This window comes from Macadamia integrifolia, chromosome 1 (genome assembly GCF_013358625.1).
Source record: "Macadamia integrifolia cultivar HAES 741 chromosome 1, SCU_Mint_v3, whole genome shotgun sequence".
NCBI lineage: Eukaryota > Viridiplantae > Streptophyta > Magnoliopsida > Proteales > Proteaceae > Macadamia > Macadamia integrifolia.
The window spans coordinates 1856134-1879868 of record NC_056557.1 but is presented as its reverse complement, the minus strand read 5'-3'; the positions used below and the strand labels follow the sequence as shown (position 1 = coordinate 1879868).

Sequence of the window (23735 nt, the reverse complement as noted above, 5' to 3'; positions counted from 1 at the left end):
TAAACAAATTCTTTGGTTGATTAATAAATAAAAATAGGGTTCTTTGGAAGATAACCAAAGAATTATTTTCTCTCCTCTACATAATAACAACCCAGCAATCCCAAATATACACCTGTTTTTTAAATGAATCTTCCCCCCTCATACTGAACCTGGTTATCTTCTTTGGAAGTTCAAGAACTTGATACCATAAGCGAAGACAAAGAAGAATAGGAGGACGAAGCCAACATGAGCTACAGCAACATATCCAATGAAGTCATGCTCATAGCCCAGGTTATCCTTTAGGAACATCTTTATTGTCAGTTCACCTGCTCCTGGTATGCTCACTAATGAATCAATGTCACCCACCTGAGAAACCACAATGCCATAGAGTGTCCAAGACACTGGAGAAGCCCAATAATACCACCTCCACCATATTGGAATTTGCTGCAAAGATTAAAAGTATCAGATTCTGGTACACAATAAAAATGCATATTTTTTGACTTCTGTCATCAGTACTCTGAACTATCAATCTAGTTGAGCTGCAGTGAGCTCCCTTTGAAAAGATCATGGGTCCTGCACCTGCATGGGCATCATATTTATCACCATTTGATATCATTATGAGCTTTTGAATTCACTTACCGGCCTAGGAATGAGGAAACCAGAGAACAAATTCCAGAGGTTTACGAAAAATGACATAACAATCGCAGCAACTTGGTGGCCTGGAGTCAGTGCTACCACCATCATCCCATACATTGTGAAGTAGATAAAGGACATCAATATGAAGTAGTAGAAACACAAGAACTTGGTAGCTTGCCATTGGAACCCAATCATAGAATAAAGAAGAAGAGTGTAGAGCAAGGTCTGAATTGAAATGTAAACTGTCTCAATAGCCACCTGTAGAATAAGATAGTTTCCAAGTTTAGTTCTGCTTCACTGAATAGGTCAAAAAACCCTTTCAAGTATTTCCAGTCCTTTAGTTCTTTCTTTATTAGGCTGTGTTTCTTATCCTAAATTTATGCCCAAATCGAGCAAAAAACAATTCCTTCTGAAAATTTCTGTCGCCATGAGCAAAATAAATTTCCAATATTAAACTAACAGGAAAATTTTACATGTAAATGGGTGCCGAACAAACACTGGGAAATTTGTTGTAATATTTGACCTTGCATGAACAAACATTGGCAAATTCTCCAGTAGCAAAACCTTGTAGATAAAATTTTGCTTGCTCGAATTTTTTTAACTAAAAACAAATAGAGCCAATGAAAAGAAAAAAACCCTCAATATAAATGATAATTTTTAAAAGAATCGAGTGAAGTAAACATTAGTAGAAAAATTAGAGAAGCATGAGAAAGACTAGAATTTTTGTCCACTAATCCATTGATAATTTTTTTCCTGTTTTAGAAGACTTTGATGATAAGTGACGGTTCCTACAATATTAGAATCACACACGTAATGATATTTAGTGGGGCTTAGTGACTATCACTCTTCAACCCAATAAGAATTAGAGAGAAATTCCTGGTTCACTTCAATGGAGAATGTCAATTTCAAGTCAATATTAAATTATCCAACCCAAAATCTTAACTGCTAAATGGAGAGTCCGATTTGGAATGTGAAGTCATCCAAGGCCCAACAGTTAGTTGACGCTGGATTATTCCATAATACTTCCCAACTCACATGCAGGCCTGGGTTGCTGTACATGTGGTTCCTGTGGCGCCTCATAACTGGACAGTACAAAACTACAAATAGATATAATATTAAGGTATTGTTGCTGGTAGGTGGCGAGGACCAACTAGAAAATGAAGTCATCCAAGATCCCATAGTTTGTGTGATTATTCCCTAACGGTCAACAATAATTGTCACCATTTCCCCAGCCATAGATGTTTTAGCTATATCAACTACAGAGTTTGCACATCCACTAACATTTCTGATAGGACCAAGACTTTGTTCCAGCTTTTTCAAATTTATGTTACTATAGTTCAAGAACATATAAATATAAGGTTGCTCGACGCAACGGTAAGGTTGCTCCACTGCAACGTAGTGGTTGCGGGATTGAATCTGGAAATAGCCTCCTCGTGGAGCGAGGGTAAGGGTGCATACATTATGACCCTCCCCAAACACCGCAGTGGGGGGAGTGGTGTAGATCAAGCCAGAAAAAGAAGGGGCATATGATATAGAATAAAACTTTAATAGCCAAAATATATGTTAGGGAAAAAAGGTTAACACACTAGGTATTTACATGTCCCAGTTAGTCCATCCACTGTACCATTTCTGGTTACAAAGTTTGCTCACTAATTGATTGATCCATATAAATGAGTACGTGAGCCATTGATGAGCACAATAATGTGTGAAATCTTAGGGATATAAGTGTACATTTTGCCCCACTTTGGATAGTACTACTTTTTTTTTTTTTTTTTTTAGTTTCTAAGTCTACAAGAGAAAGTGCTTTAAAGTAAATTAAGAACCAGCCCAAGCTTAAACTAACTTGTCCAAAGGTGGGACCCACTCATTGGTACCACATCCTCTCTCCTACAAAATCTTGAAGATTATTCTCTCCCCTTGCTACCTCACAAGATCTTGAAGATACTATGCAGAGATTCCTTTTTGATTTAGTCAAATTGCAAGATATTGATTAATATTGCAGGGAAGGAATAGAATTTGTTAATTTTGGAAACAGATTCTCTCTTTTCCCACGCAATGTCTCAGAGAATGAGGATTTTTACCAAGATTTTATTTTATTTTATTTTCTTTCTTTTCTTAAAAAAGACTTGTAGAAGGAAGGAAGCAAGACCAAAGCCTTATAAAAACCCCTTCCTCCCCCCTCCTAGAAGGACTATTCTCCTTAGTTTATTTTCTAGTTTATGCTTAGTTCTCTTCTCTCTCTCCCTCTCTCACTCTCTTTGGTTTTTGTTCTTCTTTATTTTTGCTTTAATCACTTTTGTAATAGCTTTTTATTTCAATTAATGCAAGCACTCTTTTATTTTTATTCAACCTTTTATGTTTATGATTTATGCAATTGAGTTGTAATTTTTAAAGTTATAGTTCTAGGCTTAGATCTAGGTAACAATATCACGAGCCGTGGAACATCTCTTTTTTTTTCAAGATTTGTTTTCTCTAGGCCTAGAAATTTCAGGTTTGGTTCATTCCAGATCTGGTTTTTAGGGTGGCAGTATCTCAAATCACTCAAGCTTTCAAGTTCAAGCATTGATTCAGGTATGTAAGCTTCTTCAATAGTCTTCTTTCCCCCCTCTCATTCCCGCTTCTGACTACCCTTTCTTTCTTAATTTAGGATTTTAATTTCAGTCATTACATTATTGCTTTTCCTTTCCCCCAAGGTTCATGGCTAGTGTATGTGTTGGCTTTGCCCCTCCTAGCCATAGAACCATCATTTTATTGTTTTTATTTTAATTGCCTCCCTTCCCCTAAAGCCAAGTAGAGCAATCCTTGTAAGAATAACTCTCTGGTCAAGTAGGGAAGCTCATATTATGATGCATCCCTCGGGCTATGTAGAGAAATCTACTTGTGAGCCTCTCTCTAGCTTTATCCCCTTTCTTTTACTTTATTTTTATTTCAACATTTTTTTTTCTTCATTTCTTTTTAATTGTGTGGGTTGTTTATTTTTATTTAGTTAATTTTAATTGTGTGGCTTAAGTATTTAAATTCTTATATGACAAGCGGTTAAGACGTTATTTTAGATACATATGTTTAGGACGGTTGTTAGAATTAGATCACAACCATTAATCGGTTCACTTTCGTATTATTAAAAGAAGCCAAAAATAAAGTGGCTGCTCTCCCTGTGTTCTACCCATAGCTACACTGATCCTTAGGCTTGCGGTTACATTTTAAATCTTACCAGCCATCTACACAGTATTGCAGATTGGAGAGAATTTATTGAGAATGGTAACTTCAGGTCCACCATATAGTTTGTGCCAATTATGCCAAGTAGGTCTCTTTCTTTCTCACATTCACTATCAACACGTGGACCAGATTTTTCTTCAGAGGAGCTTTCAGAATCTATGGCATTTTTGCCTGGCAATAAAATGGATTCAGATGAGGGAAAAATCAATCCTTCATATTTCGGACTGGCATGCAGCCTCTTTAGTTGGTCTCTCGGAAGAGTAAGAGAAGGAAGAGATAGAGAAGCTTCCAACATGTTGCAAAATATAGAGGAAGCTTCATATTTGTAGAAAAAAGAGGAGGAGCTTCATTGGGAAGACACTCAAGTCTCTTTTTGGTGTAGGTTGAAGAGTCAATGTATTAGGTTTGCTCCTTTTTTCCTTCGCTCAGCCAATTGGAAAACATAACCTAATGTAGTGTGATCTCGTTGCTCTTTTTTGTTGTTCCAAATTTGATAGTCTTATTAATACTTGGGTTGTTGTCCCTGTTTTGATAGGCATCTTTGCCTTGCATTTTTTCCTCCCTTTGGGGTTTAATATATTTATTTATTCACACCCCCCCTCAAAAAAAATTCCTGGTACCGTTTTTCTACTGTTCCAAACTCACACAGGTGAAGGTTACAGTTTTTTCTCTCCTACCTACCCAGAACACAAGGGATGGAAAATTAGTTCTGTTTTTCTCACCTGAGAAAATGCATAAGGCAATTCTGAATACATCCCTGCCGCTCTTTCCCGATAGAAAACAGTTCTTTCAATTGCGACAACAGACTGCACGGCAGAAGCATTAGTGGCACCAAGGAAAAAAACAGCAGCATACATAGCTCCCAGAAGATTGAGTAGGTCTTGTTGTTTGCTCCTGTTAATAACAGCATGGGATCAACTTAAGAAAAGAAACAGGAAACTTCAACAAGAAGAAAAATAGTTCCAGTCCAAAGTTGGGACTCAAAGCATCATAATCATATCACAAATTTTAAATAGTGAAATAATCGTCCAGAGCTGATTACATCATTGTATTTCTGGAATTAACGAAAAACACTGGTTAATAAAAATTTCAAGTGTCAAAACTTACATTTTCTCTCCTTTGTCCCAAAAGATGACACCAAATAGAATACCAATTGCTGCTGTCATGAAGAATCGGACAGCATTATACTGTGGATTTCTCCAGTATGACCAATACTGTTTCCAAAAACAAGCCTTGCATTGAGTGGTGAAGGTTTGAGAGTATTTGGTAGGGAAGTAAAGATCCTGGGCGCCTTGTGCTGGAGTGCTTTGCTCTTTGATAAGTTCTTGATTCCTCCTGAAAGAAGGGAGGAAAAAAGAATAAGTTGAACACAAGTATACTGGTAAGTCGGACAAAAATAGAAAAGGTTTGCCAGCTGGCAGGAATTAACAACATTGCAGCAATAATCCACTTACTGATAGAGGGTAGAATTGGCATAAACTTCTGCAAAATCAAGACCAAGTTGTGCCTCAACTGAAGCAGTAGTGACCTCGAGCATCCATGTAGCAGGATTATAACCATCTTTTATTTTAGGAACACTAGAGATAGACTGCAAAGAGGTACACATATTATCACTTGGGACTTCTTGTTAAAGGTCCACATTTATAATTTCAAGAAAGGTAGGTACCTTACTGACATGCCAAAAGCACTAGAGCTGATGGAACATGTAAAGTCAGGCCCTTTAATCTATCCCATACTAGGCTTGCCCAATCTAGTGCCCAGATTGGGTCCTTCTAGGAATATAAAAGAACACATCTAAAAGCAGTGCATGATCTTGACAGGAATGATCACTATCCTGCAGACTATCAGTTCGTAAAAGACTTGGAAGCAGAAACAGCAGGGAACAAAGCACCAGAAGATTCTTGTCAACCACAAGCATTCAAGACCACCACCTCTAGACCTTGTACCAAGCAACCCATACATGCTTTTGTGTTCATATTCATATAATAGTTCTTAAAATTTTCATTTTTTTTCCTGGGAGTAGGAGACAAAAGAAATATAAGAGGCAGGGCAAAAGGAAGCCCCACCACCCACAAAAAACTAAACAGAAGGCCAAAAAATACGGGAGCAACCATCCCCCTAAAATCTCAAACAAAAGATGGCATGCCCAAAAAGAAAAAAGCAACACAATCTAAAATCACAACTACCCCACCCCACCCCAAAAAACCAGAGGGAAAGCCGGTGGAGGTCCACCAGACACAAAACCACCACATGGCCACCACATAGACCATGAAACAAGGAATATGAAGAATGAAAAAGAGACTAGAGAAGGAAGTTAAATTATACTTCCATTCCTCCAAGTTTCATTGGAGTCTTCTCTATCAAGCAAAGGAACATATAGGTTGATTTTGCTTTGCAACTTTTAATATATGGAAGTGAGGTGCATTAGGTTAGCCACCCAATAATAGCATATAGTCTTAGTATGTCCGTCTTGCAGTTGTTTGGCATTGAAAGATTATAAGGCTAAGCAGTAACTTGTAGGCAAAAGCAGAAGCTTAACAATTTTTCTTCAAAAAGGAAATATTATACCTGAAATTTTATGTACATGCTTTGTCCCCATGTGCGACCACTGATCATGTCAAGCTAACAGAATTGATTGACATTTTACAACGAAGATGGCTAAATAAACAAGTAATCATCCACACAGTTTATCATAACTTATCCTCCAATCCAATTTAATTCCTAAATTATCAGCTGGGGACGTTAAACTCCATAGAGCTCAACAAAAGTATGAAAATGATCCTCCAAATCCAAATTTATTTTAAGTTATTAGTTGGCATGTTGTTGTTACCCCTCCTGAAATTCAATAAATCTAATGAAAACCAAGCTTATAAGTGGGAGATGAACACTCACTTCAAAGTATTCTATAAGCTCGTGAGAACGGTGACCAAGAGCTCCAGCATAAATGACTTGTCCTCCTTTCTTCATCAACAGTAACTGCAATCAAAATGACATCAAGTTGAGAAGATGTGTCCCTATTGCTTGAAAACCAGCTTCAGAAGAACGAGAAAGAACCTAAGGAAGCGAGATATACATCATCAAAAGCTTCAAAAATGTCTATGCTTGGTTGGTGAATTGTGCAGACAACAGTTCGTCCTGTATCCACCGTGTTTCTCACTGTACGCATAACTATTGCAGCAGCCCTAGCATCGAGACCTGATGTTGGCTCATCCATGAAGATGATGGATGGGTTAGCAACCAACTCAACAGCTATGGTGAGCCTCTTTCTCTGTTCTGTTGAAAGACCATCTACTCCTGGAAGGCCAACTATAGCATTCCTCAGTGGATTAAGCTCAACCAACTCCATGACTTCATCCACAAACATCTGCAGTACAGAGAGAGAGAGAGAGAGAGAGAGAGTATAACAAGTAAAAACATTGTTCATCAGGTCTAGGGTCATGTTCCTACAAATTACTAATTCATAGTTCTGATTGATTTACGTAGTTTCCATGATTCATAAGGGAAAAAAAGTTTCATAATTTGCTAAGTGCTTTAAGAAAATTAGTCAATTAAATCCCTTGACAAAGAGCACGCAAGGTTTATTACTATCAGCTGTATATATATGGTAGGAAAGTCAAAATTCAGAATCACAAAACAAACACGAAGTGAGGTTAGAATAAGGAAGTTTAGTGAAGGTCGTTTTCAACCTCTTTTGAATAAAAAAAATTAGTTCTAAAAAAACATCTATAGATATTTTGGTTCATTCATCCATCCATCTGACTTAACACAATCAATGACCTGAGTGATTTGTCCCAAAGTAGGCTTATTTCTTAATCTAGTACCAAGCTGCCAAACCATGAAGACCCAACAATGCTAAAATGTGGCTTTCCAAAAAACACAGGAGTGCTGAATTTTGTGGTAAAGTAACCCCTATAACCAGATTAAAAAAAAAAAGAAACAAGACATAGCCCACTCATAAATCCATAATTAGAAAAATGAGTGTGTTTGAATTGGAGCAGAAAAAAGATGATTATGGAAACTTAGTGACTTGCCTTCCTTGTTTCCTTCTTTACTTCTGGAGCAAGACGCAGCCATGCGGAGAACAGGAGAGACTCATAAACGGTAACACGAGGCGAATGGATATCACTCTGTTCACAGTAACCACTAACTCGAGCAAAAGTTGCTTGGTTCTTTGGGAAACCTGAAATGCTGATACTTCCTTCAATGTATCCACCAGTCTTTCTTCCTGCTAGCACATCCATCAAGGTGGTCTTTCCCGCACCACTGACACCAACTAATGCTGTCAGAATACCTGGTCTGAAAGCACCACTAACATCTTTCAACAATTGGAGACGGCTTTCTTCAATTACTTGCTTCTTCATTTCCTGATAAAGAAAATTTTCAAATTTCCGCCACAAGACTTTTTAAGTTGTACTTTAGACTACAACAGATCCCATAAGCAGCCAAAATATACTGAACAAGATCTTACACAGATAAGCAATTTTAAACTACAGGAAGTTTCTATAAGATAAGTAAGCATCAGTATTTTATCAAAATGATACAGCTGATGATTTGGATCCTAGGAGAGGTTTTAATGAATCATGAGCTTGAATCTCATTAAGGATCAACAGGATCCAGATAGGAACCATATGATACAAATCATGATCTTGGAGTTGGAAGATAGGATATGATGCATGTCCATCGTATTTATAGACTTATCAGTAGGTATTCTTTTACCATTTATGCTGCATTCCATGGTTTTAATTAGAGAAGTCGGAAGATGTTTGAAAAAAAGTGTTCACTTAAATGCCTGAGACAAGTGACTCACAGAAGGCATGTCTATGTAATAATTCACATGATCGAATGCAAGCGAAAGGGGCTGGAAAGGAAGCACCATTCCTCTTTTAGGAGCATGGTCTTCAACATTTCCTGAGGTGTTCCTCACTGCCATATCAATACCTGATACAATTGATGAAATATCAGAAACCCAATGAGAATAAAATAGCACAGGCCTCCATGATAAAAGTGTAATCTTAAAACCTATACATTAGCAATGTTACCACCATGTTACAGTAAGAGTGTGCGTATGTTAAATACAAAGAAAAAGTCATAGTTGATTAGTTGCTTTAAATAAAGAAATATTTAACGAATCCTTGACCATGATAAGATTTTCATTTTTTCCTACTTTTTAATATCAATGTTAAATTGGATGTTTTGTATTTAATTTGAAACCAAAATAGTAGTACTAAGCACTAAAACTGCCGTACTAATGGCTTAAATATTAAGGGGATAGTGGATAATAATGACACTACAATAGGGAAACTATCTCCATGTATGGCATAAAAGAAAGTGAAAGAAGGCTGGTAGAAATGGCTGCAACCAAAGGCAATTTATGCAGATCTATAAATGTTAAACCTTTTGCCATTCTTTAAATGGACACAAGACATTATTACAATCATTTTCTTAAACTGAATACTACAAATCAGCATTAGATGGGTAAAGGGAAAATATGTACAAGAAATTTTGGTTAGGTAGGTTGTTGGGAATTGCAATAACTTCAGATAACTTGCTTATTCCCCCAGCATTCTCACCCATTGCTTCAAATGAAAAATAAATAAGGGAAACAACCGAAATGAGCTGCAGAAGAAGCATAAGCAGGTAAAACTTCAAACCTTTAAATGTGTTAGCATTATATGATGAACTGGCGTTTGAGGATCTTGATGCATGTTCCTCCTTTGAAGATGACTTCTCACACTTCTTCTCAGGATCATCATCCAGAATTACAGTTTTAAAATCACTGAGAGCTACAATCAGATTTTGGGAGAAAAATCAAGATAGACTCCTAATCACACTAAATGTAGCACAGACAGAAAAATGAGAAAATGATAGCTTACGATTCAAATATGTCAGTGCCCCAATAAATAAAACATTGAAGAGAAGAGAATAACCAACAAGTGCTCCAATACAGATCCAAAACCAATAGTCTTGTACAAAAAATCCTCTGGATATGAGAAGAGCCTTTCCAACTGTAGGTTCAGGAATTCTGGAGTCAAGATTGGGCTGTATCAGAGAGAAACTTGAATCATGGTTCCTGGAAGGAGAGTAAACAATTCCTATATGCATTGTGTCTATACATGTGTACATAGAAGAATCAGATGATAGTAGTGACAACATTTAAAATATAAACAAAAAAGGAAGATTAGAATCTCCTACAGTGCTCCATCTTTCATCAAGAAACTCATTCATGACAATAGCGTTCTGTCCATACATCATTGGCGAAGACCAGTAGCCCCATATCATCCATGGCACAATGTCATCTGATGGCAGGATAAAGGAAAGTTGCTGCTTAATCTGATTATCCAACTGTATTGAATAATAATTCGGGAATTTTTAATCAAATATCAAATAAGTATCAACAGAAAACCTGGTAGGAGATTGAAGCAGCTGTGCTTACTTAAATCACAATCAAGTCCATTTTTGGGTTTTTTGGGGGGGTCTGCTCACCTTTGGCAATGACAAATCCTCCAAGCACAAAAACCAATAGCAAGGTTAAGGAACCAAGTGTGTTGGCAACAACCTGTGTTCTTCCTACTGCTGCAAGGAACCGAAAGAGAGATAGAGCCATCTGATGTACACAGAAAAATGCCAAGAGCTGTCTGAAAAACCTGAAGGCATTGAAGAAGTGTCCACAGAAGGAACTTTGATTTCAGTGGCATTGTTAGTTGAGTAACTATATAAAACAAAAATCCATGGACATAAAATTTTTCCCAGGGAGAGGTGGAGGAGGAAAGTTAAAAGTGCATCTACCTGCCAGCTGAAGGAGCAAACCCAATAGTGTAATATGTAAGAACAACCCATATTCCCGATTCTATTAGTGAGAGGGGGATCCTGAGAAGCCAAATTGGTAACCCAAAAGCCCATGCAGGGTAGAATAGGTGATCTCTTTGTTTGAAGAACACTGGAAGCCTGAAAACCGTCATTGCAAGCTCTGCCATTCCATTGAACATTACATTAATCAGACTGAAGAACAATGCTCCATAATATTTTGTCCCATCTTCTATTCGACCATGCTTCATTTCTGTTCTAAAGAACACAGTCATAGTAATGATTGACATGATTGTTATCTGGCTGGTTTTGAAGATGTAGATGAAAGAGTTCCGCTTCATAAGCAGCCACTCACTTGAGAAGCATGCTTTAAAAAGCTCCCAGTTAGGGATGCCATACTTCTCTTTCACCAATGCAGCAGGATGTGCTTTAGTTCTATCATAAGGAATGCTTAGATTATCACAAAGATTTTGGCCAATTTGGAAAGAATTGAAGCATTCTGCAAACTCTGCAACTGAGATATATCTGTATGGTTGGTCCTGCTTGATCCAGTACTGTTCTTGGTCTTTCTTGGAAGTAACTTCTTGGAGAAAATCTGCAACTGCTTTCCTTTCTGGGCATCTGAAACCCATGAATTCGAAGAACTCAAGAATATTTTCCTGTGGTCCTTGGTAGACAATCTGACCATCAGAAAGTAGTATAACATCATCAAAAAGCTCATAGGTTTCAGGAGCAGGCTGTAGAAGAGAGATGATCATGGTTACGTCCATAATGTGGACCATCTGTCGCATGAACTTAACAATCTGAAAAGTGGTTGAACTATCAAGCCCAGTAGATATTTCATCCATGAAGAGAGCTTTTGCTGGTCCGACCAACATCTCTCCTGCACCTCAGAGTCATCAATTACTGTTAGATTGTAGAAAAATATTTGCAACTAATGAGACAGGTGTTACACCACCATCTATCTATTAAAAGAAAGGTGGATTGTTCGCAGCATTTTTATTTTTATTTCTGAAAAAAAAACAACATAGCCTTATCCCAACTGAAAAAAAAAATTATATTTTGAAATTTTGATTAGTTGGTCTTTTTCCTAAATACGCTCAACTTATTCTCCTTCACTATCCACTCTCTCTTTCTCTCTCTCTCTCTCACACACACACACGTCTCTCCTTCAGACACCTCTTCTCCCTTCTTATTTGGCTTTCTATAGATCAAAGGGGCAGCACCATCAGCAGAAACATATGAAAAATGTATACATCTATATCCCCTCCCCCAAAAACTCCCATGCATCACATAGGTGCAATGCTAGTAGACCAAGAAAATTAAGCAAGAAACTAAAAGCACAAAACATGAACCGAAATAACTGACCTCTGACCTAAAACTGGGAGAAAATTTTTGAAAGTAATGTATGATGAGAAATAGCAAAGATGTATACCATAACAGCATAATCACATGCTTAGAATATTTCAAAATGCATGAGGTATTTTTTATTGTTGTGGGGGGGGGGGGCACTAAGTCTTTTTTGAATCGAGTATTTGCTGAGGCAGTAAATCAAATAGCTTCATGCTAAACGATCAATATTCTAATCAGTAAAGCTTTGAGGCCCCCTTCTTGCACATTTACGTTAATCCATGGAACAATAAGGAAGCAAAAAAGCTACCGGTTAAATCCAACAAGAGAAAAGAAATAATGCAACCAGAGTGCCTCATCCATGCCCATGAAATCCAAGATAACTAAATGCATCGACAATGTAAAACTTTTCTACATTAGCAGAGTGAAAACCAATATTTGGCTTAGATATAAATAAGAGGCAGAACCACCAAGGAATTTCCAAGTTCCAACTGGAGGAACTAATTTAAGATGGCTTAGAACTTTCAAGTTCATGTGTGGGAGAAAATGTGTCACTTCTATAAATACGTACATACCAGTAGTCACACGCTTCTTTTGTCCACCAGAAATTCCCCTTCTCATCTCATCACCCACGAGAACATCCGCACAGATATCCAATCCAAGAATCTGTTGAAGAATCTTAAAAATCAGTCTGGTCAAAGCAGCTTTTTAACAAGAAAAGACAGGTATACAGGAATGGACGCAGCAAACCTTGAGGACATAATCTGTCACCAGACTAGTTTCCTGGCCTGCCATTGCTGTAGCCTTCATGAATGCATCAATCTCAGGATCTGGTTTAATACCTACTGCTTTCTCTCTTCTGGACAACTCCGCCAACACTTCATATCTGGTCCCAACCCCCAAGCAACGTCCTGAGAAATCCAAAGTCTCTCTCACTGTCATCTCACCATTGTGAAGATCCTGCTGGCTAATATAAGCAGAGGTTCTCTGAGGTACAAATTCAGCCAACTCATGACCACAGTATGTTATTTTCCCAGTTACCTGTTGATTGTACTAATATTGTTAAACAGAAGGAAATCAAGCCATACTTACATCCATAAACAAGTGGCTATGTAATCAAGCACACACAATACACACACACACACACACACACACAGAGAGAGAGACCCTTATATCCTTGTCAAGCTTTCCTGCAAGTGCTTGCAACAATGTTGTTTTCCCTGAGCCCGGAGGTCCCAGAAGCAGTGTCATCCTGAAGATCATATTATGATTAAGTACAGAAAATAAAGGTAGTGCAACACTTTAAACATCATTTATACTCTATAAATTAGATAAATTAGTACTTGCAAAAATTAGTAACTGGGTAAATTTAATGAACAGTTTTGGTCCCCAAATTGGGTTTGGATGCTACATCACAACCTGTATAACTTAATAATTGATAACTTTTCCTCAACCTAATTAGTTACTGATCGCAACAGACGTATAATTAAATATCATTTTTTGTAAAATGATTCATACTAAGAAGACCCCCACAGTGGGGATCAAGTAAGGTCTAGCTCATAGGCTTTCTTCTTACATTAGGCAATTCAAATTCTAGCATTATGACTGTAGAGGAACCATGCACGCTCATGGTTTAGATGTGGGACAAGGATCTTAAATGCTCACTGAAGATATCTCTCACATGTGATAAGAAAAATGAAATGAACTTTAGTAAAATAGAAATCCAATAATAATTCAAGAGATGTAGAGGATCACTTCATTTAATTAGGAATTACTTTACTAGGCTGGATACATCTCTTCTCTCTTAAGGCTCCATTTATTTGGAAGTAAAATAGCCAGGAGTAAAATAAATAACATAAAAATTTTCATCACAGAAATGATCTCATCCAAAGATTTTACATGGAATTTACAGCAGATACCAGTAATTTCTGCCCTCGAAACTGCATGAAATAATTTCTTTATTGAGTAACTTTACGTTCTAATTAAGTGGTGACCTTAGTTATTTCACTCTATAGCCATATTCATCTAATGAGTGTTGTAGACACCGAATTTTGTCACCCCCCGGCAATGATGACAATATGAAGAATTACATGTTGGACATTTTAGACTTGGAGAATTTTCAAGCTTAGAGTAGAAAATGACCATTTTTCCCCTATAAACTTTCAAGAGAAAATGTTTTCAAAAATTAGAATTTGATGTTGTAGATTATTGTCGTTTGTCCCCTCAAGTCGGACATTATACTTTGATGCGAGAACGATGCGAATCGACGCCCGATTCTCTCTTTCATTATATGATCCGGGTCCCTACTTTATGCATATTTTCGTAAAGGTTCCCAGTCAAGACCACAATCGTGTCTCACATCATTGGATAGTGCTCGGATTGAGCTTTTTAACGACATATTACACGTCGGATTTTGACTAACGGTTTGAAATATATGACCCCCGAAAGTTGACTCTAAAGTTCGGTATCAGATTCCATTCCGAGTAACCAAGGAGTGCCACATGGCGCCCAAACCCCTTTGTCCAAAAGCAAGCCTTTTTGGACAATTCTCTCTAGTTTTTTAGTTCCACATCGAAAATAAGAGAGAATTGTCTCAAATCCTAAGGCTATAAGTATAGCCCTTCCTCTCTTCCAAAAGGGAGGAGAAAAAAATTGAGAATTTGGGAGGGAGGATGGCCCCATCAAGGTTTTGGCTAACTTCTTCCCTCTAAAATCAAATATTCTCCAAGTCTAAATGTTTAACACCTTAATCCTTCCTTGATCCGGGAGATTTAGTCCGATTCGGTTCGATTTGGGGCTTGAAGCACAAGAGTTATCTCCCCTTGTTTCTTGATTAAAGCCGGGTTTAAGGTATTTTTCTTCTCCTAATTGTAATTTAGAACTAGTTTATCTAATTTAATAGATTAGGTTCTAATTCATTAATATTTGGTTCATTTAGATTAATTAGGTTTAATTAGTTTCATTTTGGTTTAATATAGTTTATTAGATGTAACCCGATTCAATTAGGTGTATTTAGATTTAACTGGTTCATTTAGATTAATTAGATTTAATTAGTTTCAATTTGGTTTAATATGGTTCAATTAGATGTAATTAGGTTCATTCAAACTTAATTATTTTTTTTTTGTTTGTTTTAATTTAAATTGATTTTGAATTTACATTTGGCTTTATGATTCTACTTAATTGTTAATTGTTTTATCCTTTAGATCTAGGCCCTTGGGTTAGGATCCAAGAACCCTAATCCTTTCTCCCTTTTCTTTATCTCTTCTCCAATCTCTTCTTCGTTTCTTTCTTCTTTTCCCTGTAGCAGAAAATCAGCCGCCTCCCTCCTCTTCTTCTCCTTCCCTTCTCCATGGCTGCCACCTCCTATTTCTTCTTCCAAACCTGCAACCCTTTCCTTCTTTTTCTTCTTCTTCTTCTTCTCTTCTTTTCTCTTTTACCATGGCCGAATCCTCTCCACCCCCTTCTCCTTCCTTTCTTTTTCCTTAACCGAACCTGAACCCATCTTCTCCTCCTTTTTCTTTCTACTGAAACCCTCCGAACCTTCCTCCTCTCTTATAACTTATTCCATCTCTTCCAGCAGCCACCATTCATCTACCTCCCAACTCTTCTTCTCCTTCTCTCATTCTTCTTTTTCTCTTCTGTTTCCTTGCTGCTGCAACTGCTAACCAGTCCCACCGAACTGAAACCTGCAACTTCTTTCTCTTCTTCTTCTTCTTCTTCTTCTTCTTTTTCTCTTCTTTTTCCTTGCTGCTACAACTGCTAACCAGTCCCACCGAACCGAAAACTGCAACTTCTTTCTCTTCTTCTTCTTCTTCTTCTTCTTTCTCTTCTTTTTCCTTGCTGCTGCAACTGCTAACCAGTCCCACCGAACCTCCTTTCTCTTCTTCTTCTTCTCATCTTCTCCTTCTCTTCTGTTCCTTGCTGTTGAATCCATAGACCTGCAACTTCTTATTCTTCTCCGCCGACACCACTCACCTTCTCCTCCTCTTCTGTTCCTCTTTGCTGAACCTGCAACTCACCTCTCTCCCTTCTCTCTTTCTTGCTTCCCCTGTGACCGAAGCCTATCTCCACTCCCCCTCCTTGCTGCAACTGAAACCCATCTTCTTCTCCTTCATCCTCTCCTCTTCTCCCCCTCCTTTCTCCATAATTGAAATCATCCCCTACTTCTTCCCACTTACCTTTCTCCATAACCAAAATCTGAACCATTACAGCTCCCATCTTCTTCCCTTTGCCAAAATCCATCTCCAGCCCATCGTCTTCTCTTCTTCCTATTTTATTTTCTTGTTTTTTTGTTATTTCTTTAATTTGCTGATTAGATAGTCCATATTTGTAATACCCACAACCTTTTATTTCATTTCTATTTTCTGTGTGGAATCTTCTCCTCCTTTCGTTCTTTATTTTTATTTTATCCATTTTGGTTTGATTTCAAGTCTGTAATGTATCCGGTCCTAAAATTTAGGGTTGGGATTCCCCTAATTTTAAGCTTTAAAATCAAATGATTTTCTTTTATTTCCCTTTTAATAAAGTATGGGACGTAGTCTAGGGCGAATGTGAGCAAGGGCATGGCTGGCCCCCCTCAAACCGGCTCGTAGCATTAGGTGTGTATTGAGGATTTAGGTTTTCCTACTATCTCATATCTTTTGTACTCCAACCCTCACTCGCATTAATGTAGTACTAATCTAGATTGATTAAAGTAACGTAGTTAACTTAATTAGCCATTACAACTGTTGTTTATTCAATTGTGGTTTGTTAATTTAGCTTTTTAAATCACTGCATTTGGTTTCTTCATCCAATTCAATTTATTAAATTTGTGTAATTACCAATCTTTTTCCCTCTAGTGGTTTGTTTATTTTAATCGATCAATTAATTAATTATTTAATGTAGGATAATTAACTAGATTAATTAGTTAAAAGATTCTCTTCTCATTAGCTTAACTAAGGTTTTGAAAAATGTTTAACTCATCTTAGATTAGCTTAAGGTAAACATAATAAGTGCAATTAGGTTTCATAATTAATTTAATTAAACTTTAGGTTTAGTTTAATCCTCCTATACTAGATTAGGTAGATTAGTAAAAATGCATTCATTTAATGTAATTAATCCATTTCATTTTTTTATAAATTAATTAGGTCTCATTTAATTTATAAATATTTTTACCAATTAAATTAAGTAGGATTGCAATAATTTATTTCACAAATTGCAAGGGATTGGGATTAATCATTTTAATTAATTCAATTTGGGATTTCATAAATTCATTAATCATCCATCTAGGTTAGGCTCAATTAATTGAGTTAGTTTAATTTAGGGTTTTTTAATTTTTTTAATTAGCGTAATCATTTCATTATTTGCATCATAACCTATCTAGCATAATTTAGACACTTGGTTTAGGGTTTTCACATGTCATGCTCAGATACATAGTTTAGGGTTTTCAGTGACCTAGATTTAGGACTAGTTAGGAGGGTACAAACAAACTTTAGTCAAACAGAAGGAGACCGGCCTTAGGGTCGGGCAGACTGGATGCCTAACACCTTCCGAGTCTGTCACTTGACACTTGTCTAGAATCTTGGTGTAAACCAGCTTTATCCATCAGAGTCAGTAGTCTCTCTCCCTTGATTGGGGGAGACATTTATGGGTCCTAGACCCTTTATAGGTGGTGACTCCCTTTTACCCATAACGTGTATCCCCCCTTTGGCATTTGATGACCAGGGGATACTATCTCATCTCATTAGGGTCGAACCCTAGTATGTGTACATGCGCTACGCACCATATCGTGACCCGACGGAGGTCCATGATACCTACAAGTGTATGAATTATTAATTAATAACTAGTTTCACTAACATAGGGACTTAAATATTGTTCTCACAAAATAGGTTGATGAAGCACTATTGATTCATATTGTGGCCCTAAAAATTCTAATATGTTCAAGTGGAAGATTTTGAGGGTTCCATTAGGAGAGTAATGATAAAGCCATTTGGATGTAATGAGATTCCTTGCTTATACAACTCATTTGTATGTAAACAGGAAACAACTCTACAACATTAGCAAACAGATGTAGCATACCTTGATGGTCTCACTATTCCACTGACATCATGAAGTATCTTGACAACCCTCTTCTTTGAAGGCGAAAGCCGGAGCATTCCAAGAACTCCCTTCAAGAAATTGAAGAAAGAAAGAAACTATATATCAGCTCAACAATGAAGCATTTGGATCCCAAAAGAAAATAACGCAAAAAACCAGGAGATAAAAGTCTACTAATCACTTCACTGACACTAACAGAATTGAAAATTTTCTTCAGGGACAGTTCATTAAAAAAAAAAAAAAAAGAATAAGAAGAAGAAGAAGGGGGGAAAAGATAAGTAATAGCTTTCAACAGGCAATAACATTTAAATATTTATTATGAGCTTATGTTTCCTGTTCCACTCATAAGAAAAAACCTTAAAAAACAAATTCCAAATTAGTTTCACCGCAGGAATATTCTAGGCTTTCTAGCTAAGTACCCTGTCGAAGGATTTCCTTCCGGAACTGACAAAATTTAATCATATACACTTCAAAGAAAACCTCAATTCGTAATTATGAGATTACAGAAGGCGGTATTCCCTTAAAACAAATAAAATTAAATAAAAAATAATACCACAAAATTCCAAAATTAAAATTGGGGGGGGGGGGAATTGGAAAATGTCAGAATGAACAAATGTATTCAAAAGAGGATGAATCTAACGGTAATATAACAGAAAGCCAATCTTATTTATCAAGAAAACCAAGGATAAGAATAAGCACCGCGATTGTGTTCAAGGTAGCATTGGGTAGAGTGGGAAGAGCCCTGCTTCCAACATACGCATCTCCCTCTACTGACAAGTGCTCGAAACGAACCTCAATCTTAGGAATCTCAATTTCAACCCTGTTTCAGATAATAATACAATGAGCCGAAACGAAAATCTCAGAAAGATAATGAGGAAGAACTTTGAATGGAACAGGAACTAAGTAGAAGAAGAGACGCTAAAAAAAAAAAAAGGAAGGAAATTTAGAAAGACACCAAAAAAAAAAAAGTGAGGGGGAAAGACTAACCGTTCAGTTCGGTCTCTGAGCCTGCGAAGGAATTTCTCATTGTCGTCTTCGACGAACTTGAGAATGCTCTCCAGGAGCAGCTTCTTGTCTTGAATCCGGAGATTGGTAAGATCAACCTCATCATGAACAACCTTACCATTGTCCATAGCTTGCTTAAGTATCCCTCTCCTCAACCTATCGAAAGTCGGGAGCCTCTCAATGGCAGCCCATTTCAGCTCGTCCTCTTCATCCTCGCCATCCCTCCTGCTCCTCTTGAAGACATCGGGTGGAGCCGTCCACACTTCGCGAAAGCTTGTGGAAGTCCAACTTCTGCGGCTACTCCCAAGATCATCACCAGAAAACGCCGATGCCATTTCAAAACGAACTGAAACTCTCAGAATACCAATCCACTATCAACACAACCACTGTATCTACTCGATTCTTGGACAAAACACAAGCATCCAAGAACTTAATGGGAGAAGTTGGCGGCCTTCGATTTTTTAACTTCCGCCGCCTAACTCGTTGAAGAAGCTATTCCAACTTACTTCAGAATGTAGTGTCGTCTGAGACTGAGTTCGCCATTTCCATTAAGGTTGAACCTAAGGCCGCCATTTCCATCAGTTCCCTGATAAGAGTTGATCGGTTTGGGATCCTTATTGATCTTCCACAGAAACAGGGGCAGTATCAGTAGTTCATGGCGATGCCGAAGATGACGCATACGCGCAGTTCGAGATGGACGTGAACCGTAGTCGGAATGCTTCTCTTCGTATACTGAGCAGAAGCTAAAAATTATAGGAAGAAGTTTCTCTTTTTCAACCAAGGAATCGAGGGTATCAGACTCAAATCCAAAACAGACACTTGGATTCCACTAAGGTCAGAATCCAATGCATGTTACCATGGGAGAGTACACAGTAGTGATGATTGAAAGATAGCACTAAAAACTTTATAAAAACTCTCGTGTAATGGCCCAAGAAGTGAGGTACAGCAGTAAAAGTTTGATCCTGATTTATTGAAGAAATAACAAAGATTTCGTATAACAATCCTTTTAGGTGGGATATTTTTTTAAAAATGTTGTCTCTTGTTTTTTTCCTTTTATACACTTATAGATTCATGTAGCCAACCTCATTTAAATGGAATAAGATTGAGATTTGTTGTTGTTAAACATAACCTCTCTCTCTCTCTCTCTCTCCATATGATCACATATGCAATGGCACATGCATCCTAGTTTTATTAGTATAGATAAAAAAGATGCATGTATGTGCTTAGAACATTGTGTATGTGTCCAGATTTGGGTTAAACAGGGTCTCTCCCATTTTCGATATCGCATTTTTCTTTCTTTAATCAAAACACATTTTTTTCTCCCAATTAAATTATGTTAACAGTTAAATGGGCTTGATATAGTCTTGGATTCTCTCAGCTTATTAGTTGATTTATGGGGTTGAATTTTTTAAAATTTATATCAAACTATCAATGGTATTAGAACAATCTATCCTCAATCTCAACTCTCATGCAGAAGTGACAACCTAGTGCCAGAGACCCTAGGAAATAATTACATGTTGCTAGACAAAAATAAATAGAATGAAAGATGAAAGTATTGACCTCATATCAATTATGAAAATGATTTAATGTGGATTAATATTGTCTAAAACTCCTTCACCCTGTAAGTCGATTTATGTGGTCAATATTCATCGTATATAATGCATTAGGGTAATTGCATGGGAGAAGGGTAAATGGATAAGTAGTAATGTGATAAATGCACCACCAATTTTCAGTGAAAGTGCATGGTACACACATGTCATTGCATGAGATAAGGGTAGGTGGGTTAATAGTTATGTTAATAAATGCATAACCAATGTTCAGTGAAAGTGCATGGTATATATATATATATATATATATATATACACATACATGTCATGCATCACGAATTTTCTACAACATGCATGACACATAAGAGCAATAATTGATAAGTAAAGCAAAGTGGAATATGATGGAAAAACATCCTCTGCCGCGAGTAATGGAAAATAATCTTATGTTTTTCTCATTTCTGTTTTTTCTTATTTTACTATCTGCAGAACACGACACGTGGACAACTTTAAGACCAATGCACCGGATGTAATAATCCTCACCCAACCTTGATCGTTGGATCCTCTGTTGTCCACGTGTCGTGTTCTGCAGGTAGCAAAACAAGGAAAAACAGGGATGAGAAAAACAGAGGATTTTGATCCGCGAGTAATTGGGTGGCGAGGCACGAGATGACGACACGTGGAGTGAAAAAATCGAACGGTGTTGATGACGCCCCGGTTTCTTCAACCCACCTCGTTGGATTCTTATTTCACTCGTTTCATTTCACCTACTATAGGGTTTTCTTTACCAGCGATCCCCATCTTCTTGCGATGACCAGTGACCGCGACGGAGCAGCCAACATTTCTTCATCAGGTAAACCAGTGACAATAGGGCCTCACCACACCTTGCGAATATTTATTTCTTCATCAGTTTTTTCGTTCTTCTTAGGGTTGTTTCACCTCAATCGTTCATATCCATTCTAACCTGTGTGATTTCTTCCTCACAGAGACCAACGATGGGAAACATCGACTAGCGACGAGTTTCTTTTCTTTTTTTACTATTGCATTGACCAAACAGAGGAAAAAAAAAAAAACCAGCAAGCGAGGAGAAGCTCATATACAGAGAGCAATTTTCTTTCCGTCGTCGCTGGTGTCGATGTTTTCTACAAAAAGAAGGTCGCTGGTCTACCTGATGAAGAAATATTCGCTGCTCCGTCACAGTCACACAAACCCTATCGCCATCGTTGGTAGTCGCAGGAAGATGGGGATCGCTGGTAAAGAAAACCCTGTAATAGTTGAAATGGGAATCCGACGAGGTGGGTCAAAGGAACTGGGGGGTCACCAACACCATTCGATTTTCTTGCTCCACGTGTCATCATCTCGTGTCTTGCCGTGCCAATTACTCACGGTAGAGGATGTTTTCCCGAATATGATGGGATTGATCCCACATCACTTACGAAAGTGGTTTGATGTAGATTGATATGATTTTGTGTTCCCTCACCTTAGAAGTCGATTTTGTGGTCAGTACTCACTATGCATGGTACATACAGATAATTGCATGAAAACATCAATTTTCAAGTGCATGGTAGATACAGGTAATTGCATGGGAGAAGGGCAGGTAAGTTAGTAGTTACCTTACTAAATGAATCACCAATTTTCAATGAAAATGCATGGTACATATGTTCTATGCACCACAAATTTTCAACGAACGTACATGGTACGTAAGGATAGTAATTGATAGGTGGGTTAAGTTATTGTTTGCGGTGGGGTTATAATGTTGTTTATATGAGTTGTACTATTTGTTTAATTAAAAGAAGTTAATGAAGGAAGCTACCTCAACGTCATGGTTTCGTCTGTAAAGCAAAATTCTACTTATATTTTCTCCCTTCTCTCTTGCGGCTAAAATCCGACAAAAAATCACCATCCATGTTATACGAGATATGATTTGGGCCCCTTCTCTCACCTTCTGCTCCTATATGTCTTATTGATTATTTTATCCAGATTTTTTTATAAATCTTCGGAATTCCTCCTTAAAAAACAGAGCAACTCAATGCACTATACTCCATGTAACGTCTAGGAGGAGCAAATGTACATAGTCTTTCTCCCTCTCATTCAAATTTCATGGCTACACTATTGTCTCTTGGGCACCATGAAAAGACGCCCCTACCTTTCTGGTTGGATACCTATGCATGCACTCTCATTGGCATAGGCACGAGTATAGTGGCCAACCGATCAAGTAGTATTATTTCTCATAATTTTATTATTTAATAACCAAATATTGAATGATTTAAAGTTAGTAACACGACTATGTAACGTCATTACAAAAGTTTCGTTATTAAATTTGAAAATTTCACTTTCCTCCCATTCCCTTCAATTTCCCTCGGTGAGACTTTTCTGGAGTTTCTTCAATTTTTGCATTTGATCTTTGGTAAAATTATAATTCCCAATAAACCTTGTTATGGAAATTAGAGGGACCACCTCCTCTGCAAGTGGCTCAAACGGTGGCCTATGTTGCAATCTACCCTTTTTTTTTTGTTAGTTGAAGATTCCCAAGACAAACAGATTTAAATGTATTTCTCTTGATTAGGAGAGCGGTTCTACTTCTACGATGTGGAGAGCTGATTTTTCAACAATCTATATGTATTAGTCATTAGTGTATCACGTTCAAAGACTGCAGAATGAAATCTTATAAACGATCTAGAAAATGAATGGAAAGAGCAATCAAACAATTACATTATGTAAGGGTTTACATGGTTTGGTAAGATCTCTACATCCGTAGAGAGATAAACGTAATTTTCACTAATAATGAAGAAAGGATCACACCTTCTTTTCAGCACACCTATCTACGTTTTCAAAGAATTCTTAAAATCTTGATAACACCTATCACAACAATTTATGGAGAAACGAAGAGATACAAATTTTTGTAACTATCCCAATATAAATTATAAAAAAAAATCTCATAAGTTACCACCCTCGAACCCTCATGGACCCTAGTTCAGTGTGACCCAAAAACAAAAACACCAAAAGGGGCCAAGGGCTTTTTAATGGCCCTTGGAAAACACAATCCAATTGATAGAATATAAGACATCAACCCTCAACAACTTCATCCCCTCATGTAACTTCTTGTGATAATTGATCTTTCATCTA

General features: G+C 37.3%; 1 protein-coding gene across 1 annotated transcript; it reads right to left on the bottom strand.

The window, feature by feature from the left end:
- LOC122078591 (pleiotropic drug resistance protein 2-like) lies at positions 1-19931 on the bottom strand. The gene is made up of 20 exons (XM_042644632.1): positions 19048-19931; positions 18760-18880; positions 18043-18131; positions 13153-13237; positions 12736-13026; positions 12561-12651; positions 10618-11518; positions 10315-10475; positions 10024-10127; positions 9705-9870; positions 9483-9614; positions 8639-8769; positions 7863-8195; positions 6905-7195; positions 6724-6807; positions 5286-5419; positions 4939-5166; positions 4554-4725; positions 619-873; positions 1-423 (listed from the first exon to the last, which is right to left on the bottom strand). The coding sequence occupies exons 1-20, from the start codon at positions 19398-19400 to the stop codon at positions 154-156; spliced, it is 4392 nt and encodes a 1463-aa protein (XP_042500566.1). The 5' UTR covers positions 19401-19931; the 3' UTR covers positions 1-153.
- Between the last annotated feature and the right edge of the window lie 3804 nt (positions 19932-23735).